The following is a 14,905-nucleotide window of genomic DNA, read 5'->3' as shown; positions in this document are numbered from 1 at the left end:
TATATGTATATACATACATACAGACATATGTAAGTATTTATATACACACACGTATGTACATACATACATTAATTACAAAATTATTTATGTATGCATGCATGTTTGAAAATTGAACTTACCCTCGAGTTAACTTGTAAAGACTGCGTTATGCGGCTATATATAAAATTTTCCTTAGTTTAAAAAATCAATATATGTACACATAAAATAAATTAATTAAAAATGGCTACAGAGTGCGGCAAGCGGACGCAAGCGACTAAAACATTAACAGCAACAACAACGACGACAACAACAGTAAAACAATCGTTTACCCGCTCTCATACAACTGGACTCTGAGAGAATATTTTTTAAACTGAATATATTTTTGTTTTTATATTTTACGTTAGAAGCAACTCAAATCCAACCGACAAAAATTTCATCTACGATTTGCCTTGCTCTCAGCACACTCACTTTAACGGCAGCACGCAAAGAGAAATCCGAAAGCAAGCAATCGTTTTAGTGCCGGGTGTGGAGAGCGACAACGAGAGCGACGTAGCAGGGGGTATAAAACCAACGACGCTGGCGTATTGCTCTCTCGTGCTCTCTAAAATGCACTAAACGTGCGACACAAAAGGGAACGAATAAAAAAAAATACCAAAACATAGACGAGTGGGGCGCGCGCGTAATTGAAAATTGAATATTTAAGACCGGGTGTGGTGAGTTGGTTGCTCACACAATACTATGTAAATGAATGAAGTTGTTTAACAACATTTGTATTAACTATTTATTTCTTTTGATATTATACATGTGTAATACATCAACATTGAAATTACGTTACAATACTCTCAAACTATTTGATTTATATTTTAGTTTACAACTAACTGTACCCAAACAAACTGTACAAATGAAGAATATAGAAAATCGAATTTGAAGACTAAAAAGCAATTAAATCAATCTGATTGAACCATGATTGCAAGTTTTTAAAGGAAAGAAAGTAAATAATTTTAACCAAATTTATTAGTTGAATTAATTCTTACGTATTTGAAAAGAATGCTTTTAAAATATGATCGTATTATACTATTGTTGTACCGAAGCGGTCTATTATTAAGCCTCGCTATATATAGAACTTTTAAGTATTTTTAGCTTAGAGAAGAGTGTTTGGTATAATTAAGTTTCTAGTTCGGACTTGATGAACTAATCTTTACATGTCAGTTTGAGAATATCGAAATTATTGTTTTTACAATTATATAACATTTTCAGTTTGTAACTATTCATAAGTTATTTGACTTATAAAGGATTGTTTTTTAAAAACTTACCAGAACTTATATTTCTTGTCTGACATCTTATCTTAAATGCATTTCAGTACAAATCTGCAATAAAAGAGAGGAACTTTTAAATATACACAACATATAACTAGTGGTTAAAATTACAAAATTGCTTATATTAAATGATATCACGGTTGTTTTTATATAAACCGCACATAGGCCGGGACAAGTGCAATGTTTATCTTGAAAATGCAAAACGTTGACACCCTCCCGTCCTAAGTGCAATTCACAGGATTTTCTTACGGGGATATTCATGTATTCACATATAAGGTTTCACAGCAGCTACAACATTTTAATAAGCAAGCATTTGTGCAAAATCTTTCATTCGTTTTCTTCATCTATAAAAAAAAAAAAAAAAACTCAACAGGTAGGCAGACCGAGCCAACACAAAGGATCACTGCCAAAAATCTCAAATTTCAATGGATGGATGATGAAGTGGGGCAAAAAATAAAATAAAGTGCATATCATATTAAATTTCCGCCCCTACTTCAGACGACAGGAACGGGGCTCTCCAATAACCCAAGGCCCTTGTGCGGGCGTATTTAACACAATAGTAGGAGCTGAAGACAACAATTTTTGGACATCAAAGGATCAGCGAGGATCAACGTGAAGTACAGTCTGTGTTACCTGCTTCAGTTGAAGCGTTAAATGCCTTTACTTTCGGATGAAATCATTTCGTACCAACATATCAGGTACCCATTAACATTTGCTAGCCCACTAACAGCGGCTTAACAGTGGCACAATGCTGTTACTGCTGCGCTGCTGCTGTTAAGGAGGTGCCGCTGCAACCATTTTTGAAATATAAATACAAAGCGTGAATAATTCGAGGAAACTTGGTCGTGGACCAACCATACTGAGTCCATATAATAATAAGATCTGGGAAACTGACATTTATAAGGCGGTAATAAAAGAGCAAAAACTGAACGCAGAATTTGCCAGAGCAGCAGTTTGAATGTTTAAAAAATTACAAATCGTACAAATCGCTGTTGGAGTACATACAAAGCTTCTCTTATTATATTTCTTTCTTATGTTCTTGTGTGGCTCAGCGAATTCTGGCTTATCTTAGAATAGCAATGCAAAGAAATACGGCCTCAAGCAGCAACTCGAAAAAGGGGAGCTGCAATATTTGTTTATATGAGGAGGCATGGACATATGGCAACAACAAAATCGCGATCGTGTCGCGTTCTAAAAAGCTTTGCCGCGACTTTGCATTTTATTACGTACGTACATATATGTATGTATGTACATATGTATGTAGATATATGCATATACAAACAAACAGCAATAAATTCATATTTATTTATTTTACTTAGGCAAATACGCCCCCAACTTTTGGTCTTCCAGCTAGCGCTCAAGCAACTTACTTTTGCGTGCGCGCTTCTTCTCCCATTGAGGAGGACGGTCAGGCCAAATGGAATTGAATGGCAACAGCAACAACCACACTAATAAGAACAACAACAAGTCTTTAAACCCCATTTTATTCAGTCAAGCTGGGCAATTGACTCTTCGAAACGAACGGAAAGCGGAAACGCAAATAGACGCGCGATAAAAAGATAAAAAAAAAAAATAATGCCTAACCCGACGCGCACATAAATTTCAAATAAGTAATAATTCATTGAAGAAATAAGGAAAGCAATGTGCCACAGCGAATCATGTAATAATATTTGCTTAACGAACAGCTGACATGATTAGCCATAGAGCCAGCCATCGTGTAAAATTCTCGAAGGAGAATGGAAATGGAGTTGGCTGTCTGACTGGCTGACTGATTCGATAGATAGTGCTGGCTGATAGACAAAGTAGTACGGATTAACCCATGAAGAACAGATCGCAGAAATCATAGGCATATGAATTTTCTGAATAATGGTAAAAAAAAAGGTGAAAAGGTAACTACAATTTTAATTATATTCGAGTGGAGCTTAGAAAAGATTTAAGCAAGATTTCCTTCCTTCTTAAATTTGGGAGATATTTCAAACAAAATCGGACTTTTCACATCTATCGAAAAACTGTATAAGCATTAGCTATATTTTTTATACACACATATACTATATTTAAGGAAAAACCCACAAAGAATGGACCACGCATACCATATTCATATCTGAATAATTAGTTCAGCAAAGTGCAGTGGAGCTGTGAAGCCATTTTAAAAAGATTTCCAGTACAGTCCAAAAGCATTAACATTAAGTTCACCCACTGCGATATTCTTATTCTTAAATATTAACTGCCTTTTTAATATAAGTAGGATCAATAAAAAAGAGGAAATATTATAACAGTCCCCCAACTTCTCCTCTACAGTGCACAGCTTGACTCACTAGAGAACTCTGCTGTTCTAGCACTTTGCACTCAAGTTTGATTTAGTGGGTTAGCGTTGATGGGTTAAAGGCAATTGGCAGCTGTTTTTGTTATTGTAGTTGTTGTTGTTGTTGCGGTTGTTGCTAGGTTCCTGCCAACTAGTTTGCCTTTGTCGTTGTTGTTGGTTTTGTTGTGCTTATGATTGAACGGCGTCATAGTGTTTGCTGGCTTGGGGGCTGGCAGCTGTTGCTGTTGTTGTAATACTCTTGTGTTCTACTTTAAGAAAATCATTTTTAATGACTGCCGTCGACGTCATCGTCGCCGTCGTCGTTCTCGTGGCAACACAAAGCCCAGAACGTCGATGGCCAGTGAATGGCCTGCAAGCGAAAGACAAAAACAGTTTTATGCACTGAGGAAGAGGCATAGAGAGGAGAGAGCGAGAGAGAGCCTGGCGATCTAGCTGCTGGGCTCATTGCTGTTGTTGTTGTTATTGTTGCTGTGCTGTGCTGAGTGCTGCGTCTGCGCTGTAAAAAATAACTGTATTAAATGGCCAAAGCCTAGGACCCAAGCATAGAAAGGTTGCCTGACAACTGCCTGAGAACTTTACTGCAGCGTCGGCTGTTACAATTTTTTTTCCCCCATTTTTTTTGCATTCTTTATTTTTGTTGTATTTTGCCAAAACCAGTTCTACCAAAGAAAGGCAGTTACAACAGCAAGCAAACAAAAAAGGCGTTTTCTGGCACGGACTGGGCCGTGCCTGGTTGTCTCATCTGTTGTCTATTTGCCTTGCCTTTCTGTGCCTTGCGCTGTGCCTTTTCCTGCCTGTTGCTGGCTGGCTGTTGCTGTGGGCCTGTTCGCCGCTGCAACATGTTGCTGTTGCATATGCGCGCAACATTTGTTGCTGAAGCTGTGTGTTGTGGTGTTTGTTATTGTTGTTGTGTATTTTTGGTGCTATTTTGATTTGATTTGCTTGTCTTGCAAGCAAAGAAACGAGCACAACGTTTAAGCTAGTGTTACAGACTTTTGTATACACTGTAACCGATTCGCTACCCTCTCCACGTACAAAAGATTAGCTAGCTGTTTTGTTTTAACAATCATTCCTATGAGGGCCAAACGATTTTGGTGGAAATTTAGACTTTGGTGAGGGCATTATAAAATACTCATCAATACCAAAATTGGTTGCATTATCCAAATAAACAAACAAGTTGTTGGTACTAGAATGATTATTCAACCAATCATTCCTAAGACAGCTATATATACATATATAGTTCACTAATTCCTATGAATCTTTCGATTATTGTGAGGCCCTTTAACAAAATTGTATAAATATTACTTTTAATTAAGATATATTCAAAGAAAAAAAGTTATTCTTATAAAATGAGTTTTGAATCGATTCTTCCTATGGCAGCTACATACATATATTAAATATTGAGGCTACATAAAACATTCTATAAACTCAGTCTGCACAATGATAAGACAAGTCTATATACCAAGTTCGCGGTCCCTAACTGTTGTGGTTTCAAAGTGCTCGACGTTCATACAGTCAAACAGTGGGTCTGTCTTTATCGATTCCGTTTGTCATGCTGGACTTACATGTACCCCTGGGATCTGACACGCATTCTCCTCTCTAAATTTTGGGCTTACATTTTCTAGTATACCCTTTCAACTTTTGGGTATAGGGTATACAAATTATAGCAACAACTATTACTGCTGCTTGTATGCCTTAACTCTGGCTGTTTGCGCATTTCTCGTTCTACACGTAATCGAAATGCAATTAAGTTGGCGTTGCTCCTCTCTGGCTCGCAATACTCATACTCCCATTTATTCTATTTTTGACTTTTTATTTGGTTTTGTTTGGCTGCAATTTATAAGCCTGGACAGTTCGTTCTCTGCGTTTTATGCGCCTTTTTTCCTTCTCGATTTTAGAAAGTATGCAATGCGACGACGACGTGTGCCATTGGAAAGGCGTCGACTGCGTCACTGCTTGTTGTCTATGGTCTGTGCTTTGTGGCATAATTAAAGGGTTACGAGATGCCACGCCAATCGCCATCTAGAGCCGCCACTCACCACCACTCTAGCTAGCCAGAAGACCAGCCTGTTCGGCTTGGTTCAGTTCGATATGGAGCGGTGCATGTGGCTGATATGCATAACGGTGTTTTAATATGAGTTGGCGCAAATAAGTGGGTATTTCTTTGGACTGGGACTCGACTCTAACTATTTCAGCACCACCACTCATTTGAAGGCATATCAAAGAGACAATGATGATGCGGCCAGATGATATTCTCATACTCTTGGTCAGCCGTCAGTTTGTTTGTTGGCTGATTGCCCACGACACACACTCATTGCTGATATTGTTACGAGTATGGCATAATGCCTGGGTGTGGGCCTATAGTACTTATATATGTACATACATATGTGTGTATATAGTTTTGAGCTGCACTTAAAAAGTCGACTCAATCGACGAAGTTTGCGCGCAATCAGTGCAATGATTAACTATCTGTGATTATTGAGCAGTGGGTCGAGCTTCAAAGTCTCCTCTAATTGTAAGATTTGCGTTCAAATGATAAGCGAGCAATCAAAAAAGAGGGGAATTAAACCGAATTGCATACCTGCTCTCTTATTTATCGATAAAAAGGTTATTTTTGGCAATACTTTTTAATTTTCTGATGACAGAGCTGGTAGTTGAAACAAGCTGGAAGGATTACTTACAAAAATAATGTAATATATAATGTACCAGTTCTGATATTGGTTTATAGGTTAACAACGAATATACGAACAGGATTCGTATCTTAAAAGGCATCAGTATTAATGAGTAAAAATAATAATATTCAGGACTTACAGCTTGAGGGTTCTATCTTTGCACCTTATTCAAAATTTTTATGTAAATCTCTTCCTCTTTTTAAGTTTCTGTTCTAATCGATCAACCCTGAGGAAAGTTATTATCGGGTTTGTTCGTCTACTTAATTAGTTATTTTGGATAAAAGGTATTTCATTGTCGGCCTTGCTCGACTGCCACATTCCTTTGAAACCCTGGTTAGCCATAGTCTTCTAAGTACTACAGAATCAGGACTGTGGTATTAGTTTAACCTTATAGACGTCCTATAGAGGTAAAATATGAAAATAGCTCATTAGAATGTCATTCTCCTTGCATTACAAAATATTAACTACAATTTCCAATTAGGCGAGGCAAAGAGAATTGCCATTTTTTCTGAGACTCGCTACCAACATAACTTTACATAGTTGTTGGACATATCAGATTGTGAGGCCAAGCCAAGAGAGCTCTGGCCTAACAACTCAATTTAACATCTTCAGCAGGAAACTAAAATGCAATTAATGGCGCACAACAACAACAACAAACTCACACGCGTAAGCCACCAAATCATTAACTACAAATATGTGGCGTGCTAATCCCCAACATAGAACCCGAATCTGAATCCTAATACGAAGACGTTTTCGCATTTCACAAAATTCTCACACAAATCTTGCGAGACAAGGAGCTGTGCAACTTGGCGTGAAATGTGTACCAATTATATTGGATAGTATATAAGTCTTTACGAAGCTAAATACTTCTTATGTATAGTAAATGTATATACACTCGTATATAAAGCGCCAAAACTCTAAGAATTTAAACCTCAAATTTCGCACAAAACTTTAAAAAGCTAAGCAAATTTGTGGTCTCGACTGCTTATTAAGCTGGACCGACCATGGGAGGCTGGCTGCCGCTCCGTTCATTCCAAGAGTGGTATGTGGAGCAGTGGCAGGGGAAGGGGTAGTGCCGGGAGCAGGGGCAGGGTGGCTGATTGAGGAGGTAACAGGCAGCAGGCAACAGGCAGCTAATTCGTGTAGGTATTCGATAGCGCCAATTTGATATGTTGGCCGCGGCAAGGAGCACAAATTAAAGTTCGTAGAAACGTCAAAGAAAACAAAAAAACAACCTCTACCTGAGCATAGAAGATGGGTAGATGGGTTGGCAGAATAACAAAACTGAATATACATACATAGTGGAAAAAACGTAGCTTGTCTGCGTTAGAAAGATTTTTCTAGTGGCCTGGCTGGGCCTGGAGCTGGCTGGGCAGCCATCTACCTCGGCTTTGTTTTATGTCTGTGACGATCGTAAAGCAGTTAGCAACGCTATAAGGAAGAGGCTGTTAATGGCAACATGAATGGCGGCCAGAAAGAAAGTTCAGCAGCAGAAAAGTAAATAAAATGCATAACTAAACGAATGAGCAGAGAAATATGTGTGTGCAGCTCTAAAGCCAACTCTCCATAGCCTTAACAAAAATTAATGAGTAGTAAAAGCGCGGTTTGAGACTTTTTCGGCTGTCATCGCGGGGTCAGCAGCGCGAAAATCAATATCCAATCATTAATCGTTAACTAATTCCATGAAATTTTGGCAGACATCGTCGCACAGTCGCACAATCCTCATGCCGTTCTGTCCATTTGTCTGTCTCTCTGTCCCTTCGCGTGTCTCCACACTCCACACTCCTCTCTCTTTCTCTCTTCTCTGTGTGTGTGCCCCATTTACCAAGTTTTCAGACTAAAAAAAAAAAAGAAAATAAAATAAACGCAACTAGACATACCACACTAAAGACATATATTTATGCTCCCAAAAAGCCGCAGCGACGACGCTTCTTTGCGTATTTAGAAGAACAACAACAACAACTATAATACCGCCAGCAACAACAACAAAACGATCAAGATAAAAATATTTTTGGGCTGCCCTTTCTGGCTCAATGGTAGCAGCACCAAAAGCAAAGCCAGGCGCAGAGGCAACGGCGACAGCTAACAGTGACCAGCGGCCAAGCCAGTGGCGTTGCCTGATCCTCACACTGAGAGAAATTTTATATGAAACTGTGAAAAAAAAATTATGTGAACTTGTCTATGTATCTAATAGGGCTAGGGTTTGTTTTAAACTTTCATTATATTTGATTTACTTTTCAGTGGTTCGTTGTACTAAGTTCATGGTCATTTTTATTAGATTAGATGAAGTCCAAATAATTTTAAATATTAAAAAGTATGCATATATACATAGTACTATATGTATAAAGATATAAAGATTCCTTTCTTAGAATTATGTATCAAAATTTTAAGTAAATACCTTTATGATTTACAAAGAACTGTCCTAACTATAGCTTTCGCCCCTTTCTACTTTTTGTAAATCCCGCACATTTATCGATCACAATAATAGATTATCGAAAAGCAGGGTTGCTCTTACAGTCAAATGGAAACAAATATGTTACAAATACACTATTTCGATGTCATCCCAAAAGCTCCGACCTGATCGTTCAGTGTGTAATTTTTGTAAATTTTGTATCGTACCCATTCTACCAATAAATTAAAACAGTATTTATGGAAAATAAAATATTAAATAATAGCTAAAAATGTCCCATTAAAATTTCTTTGTAGTATAAATAGTCTAATTTTTTTCAGTGTACGACTGCCCTATATCGACGACTATGCCTAACGCCACTGAACGAACATTTTCGAAAGCGAATTATTTTTGTTGTTATTGGCGCGTCTGCATTTTGGGGTTTCAATAGCGATGCCAATAATGCCAACTCCTGAATGAGGATTGTGCTCGGTTTTCGTTTTCGATTTCGCAGCCGGCACGATCGACCCGACCATGAAACAATTTCATATTATTTTTGTGCAGAAGATCAATAAAATTTTACCGACAAACTGTATTTAGGTATTTACGGTCGGTCTACTCTCCATCTCACCAGTCCCTAAATAAGTGCCAAAATTGTCGTACAAAACGAGTTCCAAATCACATTTTTGTTACAGTAAGTGGGGGGATAAGAAAGAGTCCAACAAATTATTTAAACTTCAAAAATGTTTGTAGCTAAATGTGTGGAAATTTATAGAGTTGTGCGATGATTGAAAAAATGGGATAAGAAATGTTAGAGTTAAGTACTTCAAGCACCGAGCGGCGACACTTTGATCAAAATAGATTTATGGAATTGTATTTGTGATAAAAAATAATCGGAGAAAAATTGTTATTTCTTTCAATTTCGAAGTATTGGAGGAAACATGTTATTCTCACTGGACTGTGTGAACATTTCAATTCAACAACGATACACAGTCATATTTTTCCAAATTGATTTTATAAATGTAATTTTCAAGACTCAAGGGAATCACCAATCGGAGGCAGAGAAATACATTTATTGAAAAATTGTAATTGTATATTGGTGAGCAAATTAGAAATTGTTATCAATTCAAGCGGTACATATTATTCATTCAGTTAATTGCTATAAATTGTTATTGCTAAAATGTTCTATTATCGCTGTACTATATGGTTACAATTGATCATTGTTGAGTTTTATTAAACTAACAATTACAACGACCCTATCTTAATCAATTTTGATTCATTTAGTAGGGTTAATGTATACGTTTTTGAATGGCGTGGGAGAACTATTGGTTTAAATAATATTTTTTTAATTTAATCGCAGCAGATATGACATTAGAAACCTCATTTTATATAATAGAATTGGTCCCTGCTTTCAGTAATTTCTATTCTTCTGAACGAAGAGTGGAGTGTTTGAAAATTTAGAGATTTTTATAAGATTTTGAATATTTAAACGAAATTATTAAAGTAAAATTATATAATTGTAGTTAGTAGTTAGCAACGATTTCAATATTTATAACGATAAACAAGATATATTTTAATCGATATTAAAATTTGAAATTTGGATACAGAGAACATATAAATCTATATAAATAAATAAACCCAAAATCGAAGAACCCCACCAGACGACTTCGTGTGGGTTCCACAGTACAACACCATTAAAAATAAAACTCTGTGCTGTGTGTAAAAAAAGGGTCTGCATATTTCTGGGAAGCCTTTAGGTTACAGCCAACCAACAAAACTACTGCCTACCGGCCAACTCCAAAGGCGTCGCGACGATATGTTTGTGTGGGCGCAGAGGAGGGGCGGGGCGGTGTGGGGTGCGGTACGGGCAGCTGCATTCACAGGCCGGCACTAATGAATTTGTATGCAAGCCGCAGATATCGTCGCTACATTTTTGCTGCTGTTGTTGTTGTTGTTGCTCCTGTTGCTGTGATGTTCTTTTTGTTGGTTGCCAATGATTAAGCACAAAAACAAAGAGAGCAACCAGCAAGCGGTAACGGAAATGCGCAAAACAATAAAAATAAGGATCAGCAACAACACCAATAGCAACAACCACATTATGTGAAATTAGTGCACGGCAGGGCAAGGCAAGGAGAGGCAAAAGGGAAGGCGGCGCGTCCAAAAGGTGCCTGCTGCTACGCATTGCGATTTCACGATTTCGTTTTTTGATTTATGCCAAAGCAATAAAAATTATAATAATGAAGGCGCTGACATGGTGGAGGCAGAGGAGACGAAGCATAAAGTAAGTTAAAATATGAGTGCGTACGAACATGTAAAAGGGAAATGTGCAAAAAATTTGCGAACCAAAGACGTGTGTTTTTTTCTTGTTACTGTTACTGCTGCTGCTGAGTATGCTGTCCGTTACTTAATGCGCGCACAAAGTTGGGGGTGTTAAGACAGAGAGAGCAGATGATGACTCATTTTGGGCACAAAACACAAAGAAATGCTACTTTGTGACGCAGAGCTAAAGAAAATGAAAGAAAAAACCGTAAATTAAATCGATGGCGGCAGTATCAGTCTTACGGTTGTTATTAGCCTCTTCACCCCCCGTCCAACAACACAAATGTTGCTGCAGCAATGTTGATACGTTATAGCGCGCGCCTTGGGGATAAATGAGGCATACAGCGCAGTTTTATGTCAAACCTTATTATTGCGTCGCAGGGTTCTTCCTTACAATTTCAATAAATGATTACGTCATACCTAGGACCTTTTTGCAACGCAAAAGGAACCAATATTGCATTGCCTTTTGAGATTTTACCCAAGACGTAAACATTTTTGAAAAGGAAGAAAATAAATAAGAATTTTACAACCGAGCATTTGTTTAAAATAGTATTTATAACAATTATTTTCTAAATAATAGGAAAAAAATGGTTTCTTCACACTCTTTAACTTGTCTATTATTATCGCAATAAAAGCCTACAAATTATTTTAACTTTTCTGTATGTATTTATGTTTGTATGTTATGTGTTGCTCATTAAGCTGTACGCTGTTAATTAACAGCGAACGTCACACTGCGCATGTCAAACTGTAAGTGCTGAGGCTATGCAAATCATTTGATGGGCAACATAAATTTTACACAGCACATTCTAATTTCTTGTTTTTTTTTTTACTTGTTTGCACAGAATGAAGTTTTGCAGTAGCGTCTGCATGTGTGTGTGTGTGCGTGTAGTTGTACTTGGATATAGTGTTGCATATGTATTATTGAATGTCCGAAAAAGCTTGATCAAACTAGAAACAGCTAATCAAATTAAAATGCTGGTAAGCTAACCGTTCCAGTAGCGTGGGAGCAGATTTTAGATTTTCTTGAAGTATTACAAATTCATTCAATGCCCCAAAATATTGCTTGGCTTTAAAACTAAACATTTTTTCTCTGTTTAAAAAAATATACTATACTATAATAAAGAATTTGAACTATTTTGCACTGCCAAAAATGCTTTACTTCCCACGAGCCGAAATTGTAAAATGATTTCCCGCGATCGGCATTTGAAAAACTGTAGAGCTGGCGGAAAATAGCTAAATGTTAACAGCACTGTTGGTGCAGGCTGCACCCAAAACGCCAAACGGTTACACATAAAAACTAACGGCAGTTTTATAACTGCAAAAGCATAAGATTACCTTTTGAGCAGCATGCAGAGCTTGACGTTGTTGCTGTTGCTGGTGTAACCGCCGCAACTTCATCACCAAAAATAAAAACCATTTTTGCGACGAAATTTTTTTTAGTAACGAGTGGGCGCTGCATCGCCAAAGATTCTCAAAGATGATACAAAAGCAATCAAAAGCAATGCAATGGCTGGCTGAGTCTCCGGCATCCATCCTCTGGGTTTTCTTCCATCTCTTCTATCTTTGCTTGCACTTGCTGAGCCGTTAGCCGCGCTGGGGATTTCGCGTTGTTTTTGTTTGCTTTGAGTTCAAGATCAAGCGCAAAAAAAAAATAATAAACAAGGAAGCACCCGCCATGTGAGAGCGCTGACAGAGAGCCAAAACGGCGTGTTCGCAATAACAGTTTTAATTTAATTATTTTTTGCGCGTTTACAATTTTGCAAGCAGTCAAATATTTTGTCTTCACACTGTTAACACTTTTTGCATTTTTCACACTTTGTTCTGCTTGGACATAAATGTAACGGCTGTTTAGTTAGCAAATAACGCCACTTTGTCACTCCACAATGCACACACACAGCGTAGAGAGAGACATTGAAACAAACGCGCGCTTTTATTTTAAAATTACTTTTCTTTTTTTTTATTGCACGCCACTCTGCGATCGCAAGGCGAAGAGCAACGGCAAAAACACGACCGTCATCGTCGATGGTGCGCGCGCAAGTGATTCCTATGCTGCCTGCGTTCTCCTTGAAACATCGGCAACGAAGAAGAACATAATAACGGACGATTGTTGCTTTCGTCTTTGTTCGTGCTTCTGCGGCCTATGCTGTTGTTGCCGTTGTTGCTAGCAGCGGTGGTTGTTCTTGTTGTGTAGCCGTACAGCGGCAGAGGTTAAGGCTTCGGCTACAAACGACAAACACATTGAAATACATATGCCCTGCAGGAAATAGGAGTTATGCTATAAAGAATGCTCTTCAGAGTTTTTGTTGGGAAAGAAATAATTGTTTATGGCTCTATGCACGAAAAGTGATCGTTAATATGTGAAATATAAGAAATAAAGCATTTATTATAGTGATTTGGATTTTTAATGTTTGTTAAATTTTCTTATTAAAAATTTTTTATATGGCTCCCTTCATCACAATTGAGAATTTTTATTATTGATCCTTTACTTTTTTAATTGAATTGATTTATTTATAATTTTCTTGAAAATCTATTGATTTCATCGGGTTAATTGTAAGTAGTTATTTAATGATTAATATTTAATGTTGGATTTTGGATCATAAGTGTAAATTCCGTAGTATATACAAATATTAAAGAATTACTTTGAAGCTGATGCCACTATTTATTAAATACTACTATCTATTATTATTCATTTAAAAAAAGAGAAAATCAATACTTTATCTAAAGAGTTTAAAACAAATACAAAATGTATTTTCTTAGCTCGGCTTCTTGAATATTTATAAAACAAATTATAATTATTAAAGTATTTACAATAATTATAAATAATAATATTATAATATATTTCTTTACCTATCTCAATTGATAATAATACAACAAGAAGTTTGCTTAACTCTGATTTTACTACTTATTATTAATATTTCTTATTTATTTATTATTTTACCTCTTATTAATTAAATAGTAATAATTCTATAAATCATACTTTTGGCAAACTCTCCCTAAAATATAATTTTCTTAATTTCTTTGCTTAAATCTAAACCATTTATTTAAGAATGGGAAAATTTTAAATGGTATGTCAATTATTCTAATAATATAATAAAAAGCTCCTTTAATGGTATGTATGTACATGGTATATACCATATATGGTATATTTGTAAAGCAATTCTTCTTCTTACCTTTTGCCAATTCCGAAGTGATTATTATTTTATAAAAAGAATACCCACATTCCAAGAAGGAAGATACCATGAGTTTATATTATTTATTTCTTATGGAGTTGTTATGGAGTTCTTATGGGTTTCATAGAAGAGTAGGACCCTAAAACTAATTGTTAGTGAAGTGTAGCTTTAAAAGGCCTTTGTTCTTAGTGATCAGCAGATTATGTTCTCATCCAAAAACAGTTCTCTTCTAAGCCTTTTAAGAATGACAGAATCGCGCCCAAAATCCAAACTCATGCCCCCGAGCTGAAAAAAAAAAGAAAAATGACCAGCGGTAGCGGCTAAGATTTTCAAGCAAATTGTAGACAAGTTTAAATAAAATATTAAAATAATTAACTAAAAGTAGCGCCTGCAGCCAAAAGCAGCAACAAAATGAAAAGTGGAGGCACTTAAGCGAAACCTGCCGCCGAAGACCCGCAAGACGACTCCATTAGGGGCGGCCCACATTTCGCAATTTCGCGATCTTGGCAGGTGTATTTTTTTATTTCTTTACGATGGCATTAAAGGGTGCCAAATCATGAGGAAAGTTTCGGCCCGAGTGTCGAGAGTTGGAATGGGGTCTCCGGACATAGCGCGTGGCAACTCGAAGGCGCAGGACCCGCATTTATCGACAGGACAATCGATAAGGAGACGTCGCACGAGACACGAGACACGGATCTGGACATGTGCCAGGCAGTGCCTGAATTAATGGCTGTTGC

The 14,905-nt window shown here is 37.0% G+C and overlaps 1 protein-coding gene across 2 annotated transcripts in view; it reads right to left on the bottom strand.

The window, feature by feature from the left end:
• The window catches only part of LOC115623701 (probable serine/threonine-protein kinase fhkB), a 15,203-nt gene extending 2,335 nt beyond the window's left edge, over window positions 1-12,868 (bottom strand). Inside the window, exons 1-3 of one of the 2 annotated variants that reach the window (XM_030518177.1) lie at window positions 12,334-12,868; window positions 1,293-1,346; window positions 120-153 (exon numbers count right to left, since the gene is read on the bottom strand). In XM_030518177.1, coding sequence (XP_030374037.1) covers window positions 120-153; window positions 1,293-1,318 — 60 coding nt within the window. In that variant the 5' untranslated portion in view covers window positions 1,319-1,346; window positions 12,334-12,868. The remainder of the gene's footprint in view (window positions 1-119; window positions 154-1,292; window positions 1,347-12,333) is intronic. The other variant, XM_030518179.1, reaches the window with a different exon arrangement.
• Between the last annotated feature and the right edge of the window lie 2,037 nt (window positions 12,869-14,905).

This window comes from Scaptodrosophila lebanonensis, unplaced genomic scaffold, assembly GCF_003285725.1.
Source record: "Scaptodrosophila lebanonensis strain 11010-0011.00,11010-0021.00 unplaced genomic scaffold, SlebRS2 tig00000053-arrow-pilon, whole genome shotgun sequence".
Classification (NCBI taxonomy): domain Eukaryota; kingdom Metazoa; phylum Arthropoda; class Insecta; order Diptera; family Drosophilidae; genus Scaptodrosophila; species Scaptodrosophila lebanonensis.
This window is presented reverse-complemented; position numbering and strand designations above follow the sequence as displayed.